This window comes from Myotis nattereri, assembly GCF_964212035.1.
Source record: "Myotis nattereri genome assembly, chromosome: 8".
Taxonomy (NCBI): domain Eukaryota; kingdom Metazoa; phylum Chordata; class Mammalia; order Chiroptera; family Vespertilionidae; genus Myotis; species Myotis nattereri.
Genome location: NC_138083.1, coordinates 6,822,490 through 6,842,457, shown reverse-complemented (window position 1 = coordinate 6,842,457; position 19,968 = coordinate 6,822,490). Strand labels below are relative to the sequence as shown.

General features: G+C 47.9%; 2 protein-coding genes across 2 annotated transcripts in view; both read right to left on the bottom strand.

Moving 5' to 3' along the window:
• Positions 1-1,174: 1,174 nt before the first annotated feature.
• ANKRD60 (ankyrin repeat domain 60) lies at positions 1,175-8,850 on the bottom strand (the record flags this gene model as incomplete). The annotated part of the gene is made up of 4 exons (XM_081097681.1): positions 8,682-8,850; positions 4,226-4,356; positions 3,430-3,595; positions 1,175-1,413 (listed from the first exon to the last, which is right to left on the bottom strand). Exons 1-4 carry the CDS (start codon positions 8,824-8,826, stop codon positions 1,175-1,177), a joined length of 681 nt encoding a protein of 226 aa, XP_080953807.1. The 5' UTR covers positions 8,827-8,850.
• A 3,071-nt stretch (positions 8,851-11,921) lies between these two features.
• LOC308523658 (serine/threonine-protein phosphatase 4 regulatory subunit 1-like) overlaps positions 11,922-19,968 on the bottom strand; it is a gene marked incomplete at its 5' end in the record, with an annotated part of 69,873 nt that continues 61,826 nt past the window's right edge. Inside the window, 4 exons of the mRNA XM_081097680.1 lie at positions 11,922-13,010; positions 13,710-13,851; positions 16,870-17,004; positions 17,788-17,908. Coding sequence (XP_080953806.1) covers positions 12,853-13,010; positions 13,710-13,851; positions 16,870-17,004; positions 17,788-17,908 — 556 coding nt within the window. The 3' untranslated portion in view covers positions 11,922-12,852. The remainder of the gene's footprint in view (positions 13,011-13,709; positions 13,852-16,869; positions 17,005-17,787; positions 17,909-19,968) is intronic.

Sequence of the window (19,968 nt, the reverse complement as noted above, 5' to 3'; positions counted from 1 at the left end):
CTTTCCTCTGCGAAACGACTTAGTTTCACAACAGAGGGCAGTCTTATGGGTGGGCCTCAATTCTTCTTCTCCCCTTGTACCATATCCCAATCCTCAAAAAATTCAAGTCAACACTCAAAACCAGAAGTTATATCAAAAAGTCAGATTTCCAGCTCTAGACAGCTTGGAAAGATCTGGCTGCCTTTGACCCACATTTCTGTCGGAGCTGAGCCATGGCGCCCTCTTCAGACAGGGGAGTGTGTGTCAGTTTGCCTCAGACCTCACCTTTCCCTATAGTCTCCCCCACGCAGCTCCCTCACCCACACAGCAGGTCTGTATCTTGTGTGAGGCACAGAACCTAGAATTAAGCATAGACGCTGCCCCATAAGGTCCTGCAGTGAGTCGGGTTCCAGCGAGAAGGGAGAGAGCTGGTGGGCGGTGGTGCTGGGGCCATTGGGGATGGGACACACGGAAAGAAGGTGCCAGCTCCTTCTACCAGCTCGTCACCATCTTTCACACCACCACCTCCACATTCAATGCCAATGTGCTGCCTTTCAACAAATCAGGCGCCCTGTGGAGAACATGTTTGGAGAACCAAGCTCTCCCCCGACCCCACCCCGCCCCGACTCAAGCCTCAGACCCCTCAAGGAGGGCTCAGGGAAACTTCTGGAACATTACTAGCTGTGGGAGCCTTCGGTTCCGTGAGCTTTACAAACTGAAGCTCACTGCACAGGGCCTCCCGGCATTTGCCAACACGCGTCTGTAGCCTAACAGCAGAGCTGCTCTGCTGATTGTTGGGACTCCGGCCACCAGTGCATTAGACAGCCTCCGGACGCGGGACAAGGTAATTGGCCCTCATCACCCTGAGTGGCGTTATCAGGCACCGCGTACAAACAGCCTAAAATTAAAGGCTGGCATGGAGCCTATTAGGGCCGTAATGGGTTACAAAATGAACACAGCTCACCTATTTCTATCACTCCTTCCGCAGGTCATCTGTAACCAGGACAGATAATTTACTATCTGATTCAGATTAATTGCCATGTTTTCCTGCCTTCCTGCTCACCAAGGGTCGCCGTGGACCTGAGCTCTTCAAACGTTGCCCGGCTCAGCTTTGCCCAGCAAACATCCCGTGGGAGCTCCGCCGTGTTCTTCTCCTTGGGGCCAGACCCAGACTCGCCTCCCTGACGAGCCTGGCTCAGGTCTTCGGGCCCTTCGCCCCTGGCTTGGGCAGCTGGGTGGACAGGAACATTTGCTGCTCATCCTGCCTGCGGTTCAGCTGGTGGGCGATGTCCTTGGGGGTCATCCCCTTGGCATCTTTGGCGTAGACGGGGGCCCCGTGTTGGAGCAGGAGGCCTATACATTCCGAATGGCCCATGAACGCAGCCACATGCAGGGGTGTCCTGCCCATGGGGGAGCGGCTCAGACAGCTGGCTCCTGTAAAATAAGAAAGCTGCCTGAGGGAGGCACATCCAGGAAGAGAAGCATGGAGGGGCTGAGGCTATGAAAGGAATATTAGGGAAATTAACAACTGCTCCCATGCTCAGCACCAGGTCTCAGGGAGGGGGCACTGCACCCCCAGCACCCAGCATGGCCTCAACTCCACGCTGCTCCTCCACCGCAGCCAATGACCTTTCAAAAAGCCAATCACCCTCCTCCAATCCCGTTGCTGACATCCACTGCCCTTGGGGTAGTGTTCTAGGTCTTTACTGCTCTATCTCCCCTCCCCTCCCATCCCCCTTATCACTCCAGCAACACCCCCACAATGTTCTTCCTCCCCACCCTGCACGCTCCGATCATACCAGCCTTGCATCTTCATCCCTTAAATATACCCTGCTCCCCCATCCTGCCCCTGGCCCTTTGCATGTGCTGTGCCCTTTGCCAACAACACTCTCATCCTTTTTCCTCGCCCCTGTGCTCACGGTACCCTCCCTTAGGTCTCATTCACTCCATCGGGAAACCCCTCCCTCACCAGCACCCCGAGCTCCTGTGTATAAGACACACTGTGCACACCAACCATGGAAGTCATTGCTTGTACTCATGTGCTGACTTCCCTTCATAAGCTCCACGAGGGCAGAAGACACAGTGGTTCTGTTTTCCTCCCCAGCACCTAGCGCGATGCCTGGGGAAGCCAATCGGCCAGGCGATGACGGACGGACGACGGGCTTGACTCATAGACAGACTTGGCTTTGGCCACACCCCTCACTGCCCCCTGCAGGTGGATGGGCTAGTGACGGGTGTCCAACGTGGACTTGTTGAATGGAATCAAACTCTGGGTAACAAATGTCGTGACACAGAAAACCAGGCACTTTAATTCCATGCAACTGACATGTGGGGAGCCCGTTTCTATGAGCCATGGCTGGTCAGAGAGGTAGAGGGTTCATTAAACAAATTCTCCTAACGCCCAGCCTGGGCTAGATCGCCTCTCCCCAACGGCCGTCTGCAAAGGACAGAGAACGTTGCGAAGCTGGCTGTAATTTTTTAACTGGCGCTTTCAAATACATCACAGTTCCATCAGAGGGAGAATGACGTTTTATGAGCTTAAAGGACTGCTGGGCTGTGAAAAGCCCATATTTCATCTCACAACAGGCGGAGTGCAGAAGGCAGGGGAGGGGGACACAGCCCGGAAGCTCTCTCCATCCGGGTGCTTGCCTGCCCTGCTTGCTGGAGGTGGGAGAAAGCAGACTGAGTGGAGGGAGGCTGGGTCAAGGCCACAGGTGGGAAAGAAAGGGTCTAATCTGGGGGCGTTGACAGGGGAGACCCTTGGGTGAGGCCCCCTTCTGAGCTTCCAACCATTGACCAACGACCCTGCCTGTCACACGCTTCCCTTTCCCGAGGAAGCGTGGCCTGGCCTGGCCTGGCTGCAGCTACTGTGCATTGTTCTTTAATGGGCGACACCTCAATCTGTGGGGCTCTTTCCTCAAAAATGTCCTACATCCAGGGAGATGAAGCCCACTCTTGCAGAATCTCCTAAGAAGCCCTTAATTCAGAGACAATGCAGGCTAAGGCTGAGGGTGGGGAGAGAGAGCAGGAAAGAGGGAAACAGGGTTTGGGGTGATTAGCTCAAGGCTTGGAGGAAAGGGACTGCCAACCACCAAGAGAACGGTGCCAGCTTGGGGCCCCTAGTCCACGGCAGAAACCCAACCTCAGCTGGGGTGCGAATCACACCGGCATTGGGGACGCCCCAGGGTGTCTGGTTGGACATGGAGCCAGGAAGCCCCTTCTGCTGCTCTCCCACAGCAGGAAGGATTCCCTGGAGACCTGGCCGAGAGAGGGGACCAGCCTCTGGTTAACATGTCCTAAGACACCTCAGACAGGGACCGTGATGGATGGTTGACAAGACCGGAGCCCAGGAAACCATTGCTGAAGGAACCAGGAAGACAAACCACTCTGTCCTCCCTCCTCGCAGAGGATTCCAGCTCTCGAAGATACTCCGCTGTGTCTCACAATTACCTTTTTCTAGAAGATACTGCACCGCTTCCACGTGGCCTCTGTGCGAGGCAATGTACAAGGCCACGAAGGCCCTCTGAGCTATCCACTTCTTCCGCTGCTTCTCTCCCAGGTAGTGCAAAGTCGGGGTTCGGTACGGAGAATCCTCACTCACTCCAAGGCAAGACAGCTGGGCAAGACGCACGGAGTGGCGTGAGCGTGGGTGGCCGCCCAGCACAGCTCATCCCTGCTCACTGAGCTTATTTTCTAGAAAGAACACACACTTGCCCCCTTGTGTCTGAGGGATTCATCTTCACCGTTGGGTGGACAAGCTGGTTTCCACCCGCGCCCCCCCCCCCCCCCATGGCTTGGCAAACAGTAGGCGCCTGCTGTGTACCAGAGAAAGGCAGATCCGCCAGGACAGGGCACCTGCCCGTGTGCCAGGCCGAGAACCTCCAGGGCACCCGGGGTGCTGCACTGGCGGTTAATTAGGTTTCCAACTTTACAAAGTACACACGTGACTAGAGAACACGTTGCCCAGATTCTTTGGGGGGGCACGAGTGGGTTATAAGTCAAACGTGAGTGAACACAGTGAAATCACAAACCCAGCGAGTGAGTGGAAACACGTGATCCAGGATTTGATCATTAGGACGTAAGTCCTTGTTATCTGTTCTCCCTGCTCTGAAACTTCTACTCAAATACTCACATTAAAGACTGGGTGACTCCCCCTTAGCCACCCCCCCCCCCCACACACACACACACACTATTTACACAACTGCTTCATGAAGTGTAATATCCATTTAAAGAACCATGAAAACACCTTACTGATATCCCCTTCCACAGCCGCCTGAACCAGGTCCGTCCATCCATCATAACGCCAGACATGCAATGAAATAATTCCGCCGGGGACGACATCGTGAAACCTCAGGGTAGTGTCATCCATCAAAATTCCTGCGAAGAATCAGTTTTTCTTTTTTTTTTAAAAAAAAATGGGTATTCAAGATAAACTATTACGTTAGTTAAGAGGTGATCTGACCTTGGGTATCACTAAGATAACTTCAGAACCTTGAGCACTAATCTCATGGGATGGCTCCGCACAAACCTGTTTGTGGCCGCTAATGCTTTCAGGAAATTAATGTGGCCCAGCTCAAAGAGAAGCCAAACAAAAAAAAAAACAAACAATATTTTTAAAAAACCACAAGGCAACGATTTATAAAATTCTGTAATTATAACTCATCCTGTTGCGAAAAACACGAGTCGCAAACTCTACAAACAGAGTGAAAACTTGAAGTAACTAGGTCATCCTTCATATATAGCACAGCCCAGTGCAGTCATGCCAGTTACAGACGTCAAACTAACACACTCTGGAGACTGTTGTCACCGCTGGGTAAGGAGCAGCAATGGCAAACATTTGTTGGGTCTTTGCTTTCTCCGTAAGCAATGCCACACATTGGTCTCATCTCTACTTGGATTGGATTATCATTTACTCCTGGTGGAATTCACCAGTGTCTGTTTTTGGTTTCATGATCAAGTCATTACTACACACCTGTCAGAAGTACCTACATTATTATTATTATTATTATTATTATTTTTTTTTTTTTTTTTTAGTTCTCACCCATGGATATGTTTTTATTGATTTTAGAGAGAAGGGGGTGGGGGGGGACACTGATGGGAAAGAGAAACATCAATCGATTGCCTTACGTACGCACCCAGACCGGGTGATCGAACCTACAACCTAAGTATGTGCCTAGACCAGGAATCGAACCTGAAACCTTTTGGTGTATGGGACAACTCTCCAACCAATTGGCTCAATTGGCCAGGGCAGAAGTGCCCACATTATGTAATCCTCCTGGCAAGTGAGGCCTGTCACCTTCGTTTGCTGATAAGCAAACTCAGGCCCCCAGTGCACGGCAAAGCCAGGACTCCAACCAGACCTGCCCCCCTTCCTGCTCTGGGCACCGTCCCTCTGGGCTCTGCCGGCATCTCTGGTTCCCAGCGACTCCGGATGGTGGATGTAAACAGGAAGTGGTGGCTGGCAAATCTGTTAATTAGGGTCTTGTTTGTGGTTCCAACACAGAGGATAATCAGTAATTAGACTAAGCAAGACAACCTGTCTTCCCATCAACCTTGAAGAAATTGAGTAAAGCTGTGTTTCCCTGCGAACGACAAGTGAGCGAGTCACACATGCTGAGCAGCTCCTCGGGAAGAAATCAGAGCACATTCTTCCTCGCAGGCAGGCAGCGACTCCAGCTTACACAAACACTAATTATCACCCGCTTAAATAAATTATTAGAGCTGACGACAGACCCGTCAGGGCGACCCTGGTCTGCGGATTTGCTCACCCCTTTCAGATTTGTGTCTCTCAAGGTTTTCACATACATTAGCTCATTTGACCCCCTGGCAACCTTGGAGGTGGGCACAGAGGTATCGGCTGGTTACATAGAGGCAGGGGCCCACATTTCATCCATCAGCGCGGTCCCACCTTCTCTCTTTCCTGTTGGCCGTCCACAGGAAGGACCACAACCGAGGGAGAGGTCAGGCTGCTAACACTCGCTAAGTGCTGGTTGAGGGACAGGATTGTGACATCGGCGGTAAGTCACAATCCTGTGACTTCGCTTTCTTGAATTTACTGCTCAGCATAGCTCATCAGCAGAAATAAATTCACAGAAGGGGGCCAGACATTGGTAGTTCAGGAGACGTAATTTTCGGATTACTTGTTTTGGAACTCGAAGTCCTTCAAGAGTTCACCTCATTTTTAACATGTTAAATACAGACGGGGTCTGAGCTCTATCCCTCTGAATAAAGCCTCAGAAATGCCCCAAAGCATCTGCCCGATACTCTTCTAGTACAACTGATACACAGGAAGGCACCTCAGCACCCACAGTGCCTTTCCGAGTCGTTCTGTCTAGGGAGGGACATGGCTCCGAGAAGTCTCTGGCTGAGAGGGCTCAGAGCACAGATGAAGATGAGAGCTGCCCTGGAGCTGCACCCGGGCTGCTTCTGATCTGTCTCCATCGTCCTGGCCTCTGCAGTGTCACTGCAGTGTGTCTGCAGTATCCCACTCACACCCTCTGTGCTGCAGCCACAGAGCTTTTCAGATCTTCCCTTTCTTCAAGAGTTTTTGCATTGATTTCCACTGGTGGGGAGATGACGGAGGCCGGGGGCTTTGATCCTCTTATCCTAGATATCGTAGGGATGGGGATAGGCCAGCCAGGTCCTCAGGCTGACAGAAGGAGGCTGGTGGAGAGGGAGAGACTGGGCACAGGCATTTCCCCTCCGCTGGGTGCCTCTCACGTGCCTCTCACGTCTGGACAGGGAGCTTCAGATGCTGGTTGATTCCTGTTGGGCTAGCTCTGAGCTCCTGATGGGGACAAGGACACAGCTTGAGATTGGGGTTCAGATACGAACTGGGTTAGTGCCAGTGCTCGGGGTTCAAAGGTGGACAGGGTTTGCTTTGAGATCTGGGGTTCTGATGAAGGCAAGGTTTACTTTCTATTTTAGGAAGGATCTGCTCTGGGATGTGCAGTCCTTGCATCTGTAGGACTTGTCCCAAGATTTGGGGGTTCTGATGTAGCCCTGGGTAGTGTGGCAACTGGGGGTGATGAATTGAACAGGTCTTCCCTGAAATTTGGGGGTCTGACACAGACAGGATTTGGTCTAGAATTTGGGGTTCTGATGTAGATTAGGTTGGCTAAGGGATTTGGGTTTCACATACTAGTACAAGCAGAGTTGGCTTTAAGATTTGGGGTCCTCATATATAGTAGGCAAGGTTTATTTTGAACCTCAGCTTCCTTACATGGGTATGGTTGGCTTAAATCTTGGAGTGCTGATATAGACATGGTTCCCATGGAGAGTTGGGGTGCAGATATGGGTAGATTTGACTTGATTTTGGGGTGCTATTATGGTCAGAGTTTGTCTCATGCTTTGGAGCCCTATGAGGACACTTGCTTGGGGTTGGATTCTGGTGTATTCAGCCATGGTGAACTTGGGATTTGCTTCAGCTGTGGGCAGAGTTGGCTTCGAATTTGGGGTCCAGATGTGGGAAGTTTGTTTTAGGGTCTGGCATCCTTACGAACACAGTAATGGCTGATGGATTGGGGTTCTGATGCACAAATGGTTGATTAGAGATTGGGGGCTCAGAATTGGGCATGTCTGCTCTGACTTAGGGTCGTGATCTGGGTAGAGTCTGTTGCAGGCAGGGGCAGCTTAGGGACTTTATTTGAGGTTCAAACTTAGGCATGGTTTGCCCACAGATATGGGTCCTCAAGGGGGCAGAGTTTGTCTCAGGCTTCAGCGCTCACCAGTGAACACGGTCGCTGGAGGATTCGGGGTTCTGATGGCCACTTGGATAGCCTGGGGTCTGGGGTTCAGTCTTGGCCAAGTTTCTTGGTTTTGGGTCCCAACGTGGGCAGGGCTTGTTCTGAGCTTTAGTGTCCTTGTGTGGACTCAGTGGCCAGAGGATTCAAGGTTCTAAGGCAGTCATGGTTACCCTGAAAATTTGGGGTTCAGGCTTGGGCAGGTCTGTTTTGGATTTGGGGTGCTGAGGTGAATGGGGGCTGTTTCGCTCTTTAGTGTCCTTGCATGAACAGTTTCCAAAGGATGTGGGGTTCTGAGGCATCTGTGGTGAGCCTGGAGGTTTGGGGCTGTCTCGGACAGGTTTGTTCTGGGCTTGGGGGCAGGTTTGTTTTGGCCTTTGGTGTCCTTGTGTGGACATGGCTGGCTGGAGGATTGGGGATTCTTATGTCCATGTGTCCAGCACAGGGACTTGGAGTTTGCTTTGAGTTTGGGGTCCTGCTGCGAGCAGGTCTGCCCTGGGTTATGGGGTTCCACTGCGGAAGGCTCTTTTAGGGCTTGCAGTCTTGTGTGGACACTGTTGGCTTTGGGATTTGGGTCCCTGATGAAGACTTGGGGAGCTTGAGGGTCTGAGCTGCTGGGGGTCCTGCTGTGGCAGACGGTTTGGGATTGGGTTCCTGGCATGGGCAGGATTTGCTTTGGGATTGGAACCCTAAGAGATAGGGCTGTTGGTGGAGTGGGGTCGTCCTGTGGACAAGCTTTGTCTTGAGATTTGAGGTCTGATGTGACTCTGTCTGGGACTGGGAGAACCTGTGTGGCCAGGGACTGCTCTTCCACCTCCGGGTTCCAGGGGGCTGGGTGTGTTATGACACCTGGGGGTCCTCACTGGGCTGCTTCCCTTTGGGGTCAGCAGGTTCAGAGGGGACTGGGCGTCCGGGGCCAGGGAGTATGCAAGGCTAGGGGAGGGGTTGAGAAGGGGCCACCTTGGTCCAGGTACTGGAGCAGCTGGAGGTTCAAGGGGATGCCGGCTGCCAGGTCCAGCTGCTCCTTGAGCTCCTGCACCGTCATGTCGCCATGGCAGTCTGTCACTGTGAACATCTCCCCGGTCTCCTCCAGCAGCACCCGCATGACAAAGACGTCTGGGGCCAAGTCCAGCGCCATGTTCACGGCCTGCGGGTCCCCGCTGTGGCTCAGGCTGTGGGTGCGGCCCCGGACGAGGGGTTTCGAGGGGAGATCCCGCGGGCCCACGGAGCCCGGCCCCGGCCCGCCCCGCGGGCCCGCGGCAGAGTCCGGGCGAAGGGCGCCCCCCTGCGGCTTCGCCGTCCGCTCTCCCCCAACGCCCGCCGCCCCCTCTGCCGCCCGCCCCGTCCCCGCCGTGCGTCACCGCTTAGCTCAGAGGCCGCGCGTCATCGCCGCCCCCTCCGTGGGCCTGAGGCCCCGCAGTAAACAGCGGCGCAGCTCACGTGGCCGTGACGATCTTAAGTCGGCGGAGGGCACAGGCGCTCCCTACGACAATGGGAAGCTTTACTGACATCAACACAGAGGCATCGCCACGCCCCCGCCCCCCAGCTCCCACCAAGTCCCCACTCCATCGCCAAGCTTGCAAGCTGCTCTTAGTGTCAGTTCCTTTAACCTGGAAAGCGAGGCAGCTTCTGACCGCTGCTAGGAACTGTGGCCTCTCTATCTCTGTAAAACACAATCTTTGCTAATTGGGGACCAACTACCTGGAGGAATTATGCTGAACAAGGCTCTAAATCACGCTTCAGGCAGTCTTTAGTCCTGCTTAAAAACCGTATTTCTAGCATAAATAAAAAAACAAAAACATTGCAGAAATATGACCCCTTTCAGCAAACTTAGGGGGCGAGAGTAGGGGAGCACGTGGCCACTCCGGAAGTGGGAGACAGACAGACCTTCATGAGTTCGCAAAGCTGCATCAAAACCCACCAATTCTGAAATGTTCTGGAATTATTGGAGTGAGAAAGGTGCTGATAAAAACACTCAACAAGGGGCACTGTCCAAGTGGCAAAGGCTCTATTGTTAGAATAGCTTTCAAGGGAGCTCGATCTTATGAAACCATCTTGTGCTTTTCCATTAATTCACCAGAGAGGAGGCCCAGCATTCAAGTAAATAGGAAGCTCACTTGTGATGGTCAAATCCCAAGCACTCCACCCCTGGGCCCATGAACAGTTCATACACGAAGAGCTAGAGCAGGGGTGGGCAACCCCGGCACACGTACCAAACATGGCACTCCAGTAACTTTTGCTGGCACGCGAAACCCTCTCTTATAATTTTCCATTTACAATTTTTTCTTAATATCGACTTTATTTTTCAGATAAATTCAGTGTAGGTGCATCTTAGATAAATAATTTTACATAACAAGTTATCATAAAGACCATAGACATGGATTGACAAGAGAGGGGAAGAGCAGTTTCTATGCCTCTGCCTTAAACTCTCCCTGCCTTCCTAGATCCAACCAGTGTTTTGGTTTCATCCACATATGCTTGTGAATCTTTGTTCTCAGTGATGAATTTTAAGTCCCATAATAGGAGTAGCCTGATGGATGAAAGTAGTAGCTCATGCATATCTCTGAAGGTCACGAAATATAAACCTGATGTAAAATCTCAGTCATCAGTGATGCAGCAGCAAAAGTCCCACTGATAATGTCAAACGGAGTCATAAAGTTTTCTGTCGGACTATCAGTGTACATGTATACATTAAAAAATAAATGTATTTTTCATCATGATATACTGTGTTTTTGTCGCTCGAATAATTTTATTATTTCTTCAAGGTTCTTCACATACGTACACCTTAAGAGATATCAAGTAGGCGTAACATGTTCTCAAAAAATTAGGGTTGGCACGCAGAATTTTGAATCAGAGATTTTGCTGGTTTTGGCACACACTCACAAAAAGGTTGCCCACCCCTGAGCTAGAGTGATGGGGGCCCTAGCCAGTTTGCTCAGTGGTAGAGTGTCAGCTGGTCCCGGGTTTGATGCCTGTCAAGGGGACATACTGGTTGCAGGCTCCTCCCTGGCCCAGGCTGTGGACTGGGCTCATATAGGAGGCAACCAATCTATGTGTTTCTCTCACATTGATGTTTTTCTCTGTCTTTCCCCCTCCCTTCCACTCTCTCTAAAAATCAATGGAAAAAATATCCTCAGGTGAGGATTTAAAAAAACTAATGATGGGGAAAAACAGAAGGCACAGGAACCAGAACAATCATAGTGAAAGCTCAATGGTTATAAAAATGAAATTAAAAAGAATAAAATATAAGCTTTAAGCATACTTTTTGCAGAGAAATTAGTCACACACACACAAAAATCTTTGCCTTGGAAAGACAGTCACATCATAGAAAACTGTTAACATATAAACTGACACATTAAAGGCTGAATTATTTACAGAGTCTCTAGAATGTCTACCAGCACATTTGATTCAGCGTGCGAATTCCACACATCACAACACAAACAGAAGCTAATCTTTTTTCCTTAATGGAAAATTAAGCTCTTCACAGAATACAAGATTCCACTTGAATAATTCTACTCTGGCTTCTATATCAACAAATTTGAACAACATAGCAATCTCAATTTCTAGGCAATAAAAAAAAAATCGCTTGTTACTGAAGCAAAACACTACCTCCATCTACTTACTGTAGGCAAGAATTGAACACAAAATGAAGTTATTTGTTTTCCTTAATATGTAGCCTCCGATTTATTAACCCACTTTTTGCTGAAGTTGCCAAAATGCAACCCCGGTTACACTTTGAGACTCCCACAAGTGCATCCTGTTTTCTTTGGTGCCAGAAATGCCTCCCCTTCTGTTCAAAGCAGCAGCTCCATGGAACTGGGGAAGGGGAGAGGATCCTGGACACCTGGAAATTCAATATGTGGTTCCAGATATTTTATTTAAAACAAAGAAAAGACAGCTCCAAGGGAAGCATGGACACAGCTGATGTGCCCTTGGCAGCTGCCCTTGGACCTCTCTGGCAGCCCTTTCCTTCCCTTATGCCCACCTTTGAGAAGATACACATGGAACCACAGTAACATGAGCATACATTATTTAATTTAATGTTTATAGAACCTTGAATTACTAATAAGAAAACCTATTTAAATTCTAGAGCATCTTTCTTGGTTCAAATTGTAAAAGCATGAAATCTAAGTTCTGTATACTTAGATCAATTTGAAGAGTATCATAATTTTTTATTTTTTTTAATTTATCTTTATTGTTGAAAGTATTAGAGTATCATCATTTAACACCCCAAACCACTGGCATTTGTGGGCAAGTATATGGACTGATCAGAACTGGTTTCCTATTTTTTTGGGGTTAAGATTCTAAAGCATTAAGTATAAAGGCAATGTCCATGCATCTCAATGACCAATTTCCTTCCTGAGTTCTTAAGCATATAATACTATATCCACCTAAAAATGAATTCCTTCTGCAACATGCCTCTATCAAAGGCCAACACATTGCTTTATGGCTACAGTCCTGCAAGAAGGGGAGGGGATGAAAAAAAGTTCCAAACAGAAGTTTATAACAAACATACAAAAGATTGCCACAAATCATTCTTTAGTAGATTTCTTTATCACATTTTTCAAAAGTAAACAAATTGGGCTATATTTGCCACAACTCAAAGTAGAGCATAAATTTAAATGATGTATTTGTTTTGTTCAATGATAGGAGGCTAATGTTACATTAATATCTTTTCTTCCTGTCAAGAGTTATTTACATATGTATAGTATTTCAGTTAAAAATAAAATATAATACCATAAACTACATTTTATAGGAAAGCATAAGGCAGCCAAATGTGCACGTCTTTAAAGACTGAAAAACTTCTAATAAACTACTTTATTTGGGGAGGCTTTAAATAATATAGTCTATCATAGAGAAAACAACTGCTTACAAGTAACCTGAGGCTGTGGAGGCCCCCACACCCAGTTAACCACCTGGTTCTAGAACCTTTCAGACCCTGGATCAGGTAGGTGGGGTGCAGAAGCATGGCACAGACTGGTCCCAGGTGCAGTCCCATGACTGCATGTGGGAAAGGGGTCATTTGACTGTGTGGTATCAGAGTTTCAGAAGTTTCCCTCCCTCAGCAGGTCTGATTACATAAGAGATGTGCCCCAAGTACAGAAGGAGCGGTTGTGAGCGATCCCAGAGCTCAGTTCTGTTTCTCCAGCATGATAGTGTCCACAAGATTCCCCCGCTTTGGCTCCAGCGTGGCAAAAAAGGAGACATCTGGGTCCCGGTCTGACTGCAAAGCTAAGATGGTCTCTTCAACGAGTTCAAGATGAGGGTGGCCGGCATTTCTAAAGTACGCTAGAGAGAGAGAAACCATGAGTTTGACTCACGTGTGCCATGAATTGTGTTCTAAAACATCTTCTACTTTGGGGGTTCTTAAACCAAATCTTAGGACAATACATCATTTTTCAAAGAATTATCATATAAATAAGTCCTTTAAAGTGATCAAATTGCTTTAATCAAAGATTATATACTAAATTTTAAAGATATACTCCTAAGAATTGGTAGGCATATTTAGAAAATTATAACTAAAAAACTTTCACTATTATTTTTTCTTCCCTCCAGTAGAAGTGAACTATCCAAGGCCCCTAACTTATACTAACTCCTGTTCAGGTGAAAATAACTGACCAGGTTGAGCAATATATTTTTTCTTACTGACTACAAGACCAGACCATTAAAACCTAATTGTAGTTCAGGCTTAAATTTGCTACCTTTCATAATCTGTATATCATAACTCAAAATTTGCAGTTTCCTTCCTTTCTAGATTATGTAATATTTTGCATTTTAGCATGTTGATTAAATGTAAAAACTGAACCACGTTGATTTCCTCAGTCCTTTTGTGAATAACATAAAATATACATGAAAGTGAATGTATTAACTTATATCATAAATCGGAAGTGTGCTATCACATGACTTGCCACGATTTCCTAGAGAGGAAACCTCATTGCTACCTGATCAAGTTTAAGATGTATAAGCTCAGAAAGCGGGTGCACGTACCCTTGTCCAAGAGTGTCTGCCTCAGAGCTTTGGCGAGCAACACCCTGACATTGGGCACAGGGTCTGAGGCAAGGCTTAGAAGGCTGGGGAGTAGGTGTTCAACAAACTGGTCCACAGGGATACACTCCTCACTCACCACGGCCTGTGATGAGAAGATAAAGAACTGACATTGCAATGGTGATCAGCATGGTTCTCCTCAAAACACCCACTTCTGGAATGCCGAAGAAGCAGTTTCAGAACCTGTGGGTCTGAGGGGCATGTGTGTCTTAACTTAAAACTCTCAACCACTGATCCGGTCAGAAACACAGTTACATTTGTAACTCCTCACCAAGCACGGAGGTGCAAGTGGTACAGTATCTGGAGGGGAAAGCAAAGGCTTGAGTCAGACAGGTCCAGGTTCAAAACCTGACTCGGTCATTTCCTGCCTTTGTGGCCTTGCTCACCTTCCCGGGCCTCCGTTTTATCATCTGTACAATGGCAAGGTGGTGGGGATGGCAGATCCTTCTTGCAGAGGCTAGCACAGTGACCACCAGTAAGGGTGAAGAGTCCTCACCTCCATCACTCACTGGAGCCCAAGCGCTGAGGGCAGGGGCCAAGCCTGTCAAGTGACAGCCAGACCACCGACCCCATCCAGTACCTGGCCTCTGTAAACAAGGCTCCTGTACCACCACCAGCATCTGCTCCCTGCTTCTCCACCTAAGAAGTCTTACCAGTGTTCGCGCGTTTAATTCTCACAGCCAGCCCTGGCGGCCTAGTTTTATAGATGAGGACATTCTGGTCCAATGTGGTAGTGACCAGCAAGCAGCAGCAGGGTGGAGATTCCAAACCAGGTGTGCGGAATCTATAGATCTGTCTCCTACAGATCTTCCCACTGCTGGGAACTGCAGCAGCTACCACGTACTGAGTGTCCTCCAGGTGCCGGCACATGCACGGTGACTCAGAAGCAGCGGCTCATCAAAGCCTCGGGACCACACCAGGAGGCAGGCACGGAAGCTGCTCCCTCATTTCACCGGTGCAAAGGCGGTGCAGAGAGGCTGCTTGGCCCAAGGCTTCCAGCTGGTGGTTTGGCTCTAAGTCGGCCCTCAACCTCCAGATGGTGCTCTCTCCCTGGGGCTGAAATTTAGTAATAATCAACATGACCCTTAGCAAGGCGTCTTGGCTGAGCCCTTTCCTTGTGCTGCTATTACTGTGGGTTTTCTAAATGTTTAATGATGAATTTAATGAAAGTGCAAAAAAATTTGTTCTTGAACAAAATTGTTTTGGCATCTTTTACTTTGTTTCATCATGTAGTTTCTAAATCTGAGATGAAGAATCTATGTCTATAAAAGGTTAATATGCTAAGTGTCTCTCCGCCTGTCCGACTGGTTGCTATGACGTGCACTGACCACCAGGGGGCAGACACTCAATGCAGGAGCTGCCAAGCTGCAGTGACTTGGCAGCAGCGGTTCTTGGGTGACGCACCCCAAAACCAGAGAGGAGGGAGCCCAATTCCTCGCAGGGGTGCGTGACTCCACCTTCGGCCGTGGGTTATGTTGTCGCTGGGGCACCATCGGCCCCGAATCTGGTTTACTGCGCACTTGTGTTTGTGTTCCACACCCTGTACAACAGTAACTTTGCAGAGTGCCCTCTCGCACATTAGGACCCCTCCGGGGATGTTGGAGAGCTGGTTTCAGTCTGATCCCCACAGGCCAGGCCATGCTGAGGGACCCCACTGGCCGGAGAGACCCCGCTGACTCCGCAGACACCGGGGAGGGGCAACGGGAGGTTGGCTCCAGGGCGTGTCCAGCCTGTCTCACCCAGTCCCACCCCGCCGGCCACCTTGTAATTAATTCCCTTTCAATGTGCACAAATCCATGCACTGGGTCACTAGTTTAAAGATAAAAGCAAAAATACCTCATTCACCCTTTCTCCAAAAATGATTTGGAGCTCCAACTTCTTTACAAGCCTATGAATTTGGCATTTCTCAAAGTGATGGCCAAAGTACCCCTATGACGCCCCTCCAGCCCAACAGGGGCCCTGGTGAGTCCTTCAGTGGGAGAAGTCAGGAGGGCAAGAAGGGGGCTTTGGGGCCTAAGGTCAGGTGGAGTCCAATCATGGTTTTCCTGTATTGCTGACAAAGCTGGGTGGCGCGTTCCCAAGATTCATTACATAGTCCAGTGATGGCGAACCTTTTGAGCTCGGCGTGTCAGCATTTTGAAAAACCCTAACTTAACTCTGGTGCCGTGTCACATATAGAAATTTTTTGATATTTGCAACCATAGTAAAACAAAGACTTATATTTTTGATATTTATTTTATATATTTAAATGCCATTTAACAAAGAAAAATCAACCAAAAAAATGAGTTCGCGTGTCACCTCTGACACGCGTGTCATAGGTTCGCCATCACTGCACTAGTCCCTCTACCTTCGTACATGCTCGAAAATGTGCATAAAGAAAGGTTAAGACTTTTAAAATAACACGTTAGCTGAAAATACTTCCTGTGTGATCTTGAGCGAGTTACTTAACCTCTCTGGGCTTCAACTGCTTCATCTAAAAATCGGTCTTAAATGGATGTACCAAACTCAACACACAGTAGATCTTATTCCTGAGGATTAGACATCTGGCACACAGAGGCATTCAAGAAACGGCAGCCACCTGCCCCAGCCAAACGTGAATCACACCCTCATGTCCAAGAGGCTAAGCAGAGAGGGTGAGTTGAGGAGCTGGACAGGCTGACATGAACTTCACTCAAACAATATTAAATAGTCTCTGCCCTAACCTGCTGCTCTGTCCTTCACTACCCCCCTTCCTTCCAAGGCAGCTGGCCACGGTGAGGGGCAGAGATGCACACAGCCCTGGACTGGACATGGCAGGAGCAGAGCTCTGGGTCTGGCCCTCACCTCACGATGGAAGGTGCTGGGAGGACAGGAGCTTATCTCCAGCATCAAGAGCATGTCTGGCAAATAGTAGGTGCTCAATCAATATCTACAAGACAAGTACATGTACAGGTTGGGAAAACCTGAGTCACTGTGCCTGACTGGGCTGGTTCCAATCTGCTGTGAGATAAGGGGGTTTGGTCCACTGATCCCCAAGTTCAGGCCTGGATTCTTCGTCTGGGGCACCTGATAGCAACACATGGCAACTGTGTGCCCAGGGCAATTCCCCCCAGGCCAGGCTCACCTGGCAAATGAAAGCGAAAGCTTGCCTTCCAACCCACTTCGAACAGTGCCGGAACCTTAGGATGAGTTCATTGATGAAATTTACCCCCAAAGCACTTTCACTGTTTGAATAGAATTTCTGCAGAATTGCCACAACCTGTGAAAAAAATCAGAAGAGCAAATATAAAATACTGCCATCTATTTGAATTATGAATACTACTTTACATGGAAACTAGACATTTTTATGTACCCTTCCATCTTTAAAATAAATTTATAAGCATGGGAGAAAGTAATTTTTGTTATAGTAATCATTAGAACACAGAGGATAAAAGATGTTTAAATATATAGAAATACACAGACACAAACACACATAAAGCCCTTTATTAAAATAAAATTTAACAAGGGACTGGCACTGAAAAAATACATTATTAATCTTAAAATTCCAAACTTGAGAAAATGTACCCTTGCCTAATAGCTAAATCATTACCTTTCAGAACATGTCATTTTTATGAAATTTTAATACCATTAGTAAATCAATAATATTTTCCAATGAGATTCTCCTCCTTTACCCCAGTCTTCAGCTGGTGTAAACCCATATCAAATAGGATCTACTTTGTTTACTAATTACTTTTCTATAAATTCATGCTGTAGATTAAACCAAAACCAGGTTTAAAAGAAACACTAAGCCACTATTTAAAGGGTTTCATTTATAAAATGACTTACCCACAATTTCCATCCCTGAAACTTACAGCTTAACAAAAAGGCTATCTTACAAACTGATAAAACTATCATACAGTTCCTAATTCTGAAATATAAAAGCTGGTTTCACAGGTAAACTGACAAATTAAGCCCAGAAAAAAAATAGAGGAGTTAACAATGGAAGAAACATACATATTAGTATTTCCAAAAATCATAAACAGAAAAAGCCATGATTCCTTACGAGTCTGAAGGCGATCCACCGCACTTCGGAAACTTTGTCTGCGCACAGCTTCAAGGCAGTGTGCACTAGATAATCATAAACCTCACTGGGACTATAGAGTTCCAAAATTAGTATCAGCTGCCTGAAATTTAAAAGAAAAAGAAATTGTTTTGGGAGGCAAAACCTCATCTTATTTCTTCCTTTTTATTCTTACTTCATCTTATACATTAAAAAAAAAACACCCCAAAAACAGCCATTCTGGGAGGAAGGGCAATGAAGACCGAGGGAGTCTTCCGGTCAAGGAAATGCCGAACGCAGAGCACTGAGTGAAATGGCCACGCAAAGAACAGTGGGGAAAAACCTGAATTCCTCACCTCACACACACAAACAAATCAAATAAAAAGGCATAAATTACAGTTGGTAAAACAGGGGTTGAGAAATTTATGAATAGGGATTTACTATTTCAATTTTAGGTTATCAGTTGGAAAGCACATAAAACTTTAAAAATCAGATAACCTAAAAATAGCCAGAACACTGAAATTCCCAAAGATCAACAGACGAAGGAACACTCTGATGAGATTTCACTGCCTCCACAGTGATCCTGGAGCTGCACATTAAATTTCTGTTTTTGCTGGCCGGCTCCGGCTCTGCAGAGCTTTTCAAACGCAGCCGGTCCGCTTGGAGAGAAATAACAGCGATTTACTCGAAGGGGGGAATTCATCCTCGGGCTGGTGGGGAAATCTACTGCAGAGCTCTCACTGTTTTCTACATGGGGATGGGGAGAAGGTTATGAAAATAAATGGCATTATTTCCACACTGGCAACAAAAGGAAATGAAAAAGAGATTGAAGGAAGTTAGAACCAGAAGCCAGGAGTGCTGGTGAATATTTTCATATCAAAAAGCACTATTTTCAGGAAAATGATACCAGTATCATGGGCACAGAAGCACAGAATTCTTATCAGTGGCTTTGGCTTCAATAACCAAGGCAGATATGGGAGACAGCGCTCACAGATAATGCTGTCTGGCCATGCTAGCCGAGCCACACCACACCTCAGCTCCATCCCCAAACCGGTCTTGTCCGGGTCCGGGTCCCCTGGCCCCGGTATCCAGCCCCGGGAAGCAGGTCAGCCCATCCTCGGTCCCCCGACCCTGTCCCCGTGCCCGGGAAGCACGCCAGCCCGTCCCCATCGCCAGCCCGTCCCCATCCCCAGCCGCGTCCCCTTCTCCGCCCCCCACCCAGTTCCCAGCCCCAGCCCCAGCCCCAGCCCTGGAAAGCCGGTCAGCCCGCCCCCAGACGGACCTGGCGGAGTTTCCGCACACTGCCGCTAGAGGGCACAATGCTTTCATGAAAAACTTGGGCCTATTTTTGTCTCTGTTCTCTTAGAACATAGGCTGGGAACATAGCATAATGACTAAAACCTCAATCGCTCAAATTAAGCATAATGATTAAAGATCACAGCAAAGAGAAAATCTTTTAGTTTGCCCCCGGCATCGGCCAAATCATATCCTGAATAGCTGCAAAAGCTTGATGGATTTCTACAGGGAAGATAATTATTTGAGAGATTTCTAGTTGAGAGGAAGGAAAATGAAAACTAAAGATACTGAAATAAATCTCGACAAGGTGAAAACTAAAACCCAAACAACGACCACCACAAACAAATCCACTCGATACTGCAGAAATCACATTATGCACCTCGGGAAGGAGAATTATTTAAAGTGATGCTTTCACTCTATTAGAATCGCTAAAACCTTTCCCTTTCCCTTCGCCAGCACAGACGGAATTAAATAACTCCTTCACACACAAAATGAGGTACAGATCTGAGCCACCTTGGGGGACAGTTTTATTTAATAATCGTCTCATCTGCGCTAGACCTTTTCATATCTCTCACTGCAGCGTCATGTTCTTTGGAAGCTTAAGTGCCTAAACCACACTGTGCCCTGCAGAGAGGGCTACACTCAGAATGTTCAAGAAAGCGCTGGCAAAACACTGCTCCGATTAATAGGAAAATACTGAAGAGTGGGTGATTCATCTTTTATTTGGTTCGAATAAATTGCTTTATAGAACAGCAGAACACTTTAATTCCAAAGTGACTCGGGCCCTGTCTTCATCTGAAAATGAATGTCTCCCCGGAGACAGAGGTATTTGTAACTTAGAGCTTTGGAGTTTGGTTTATCCCTTAATAAAAACATAATCTCTTTATC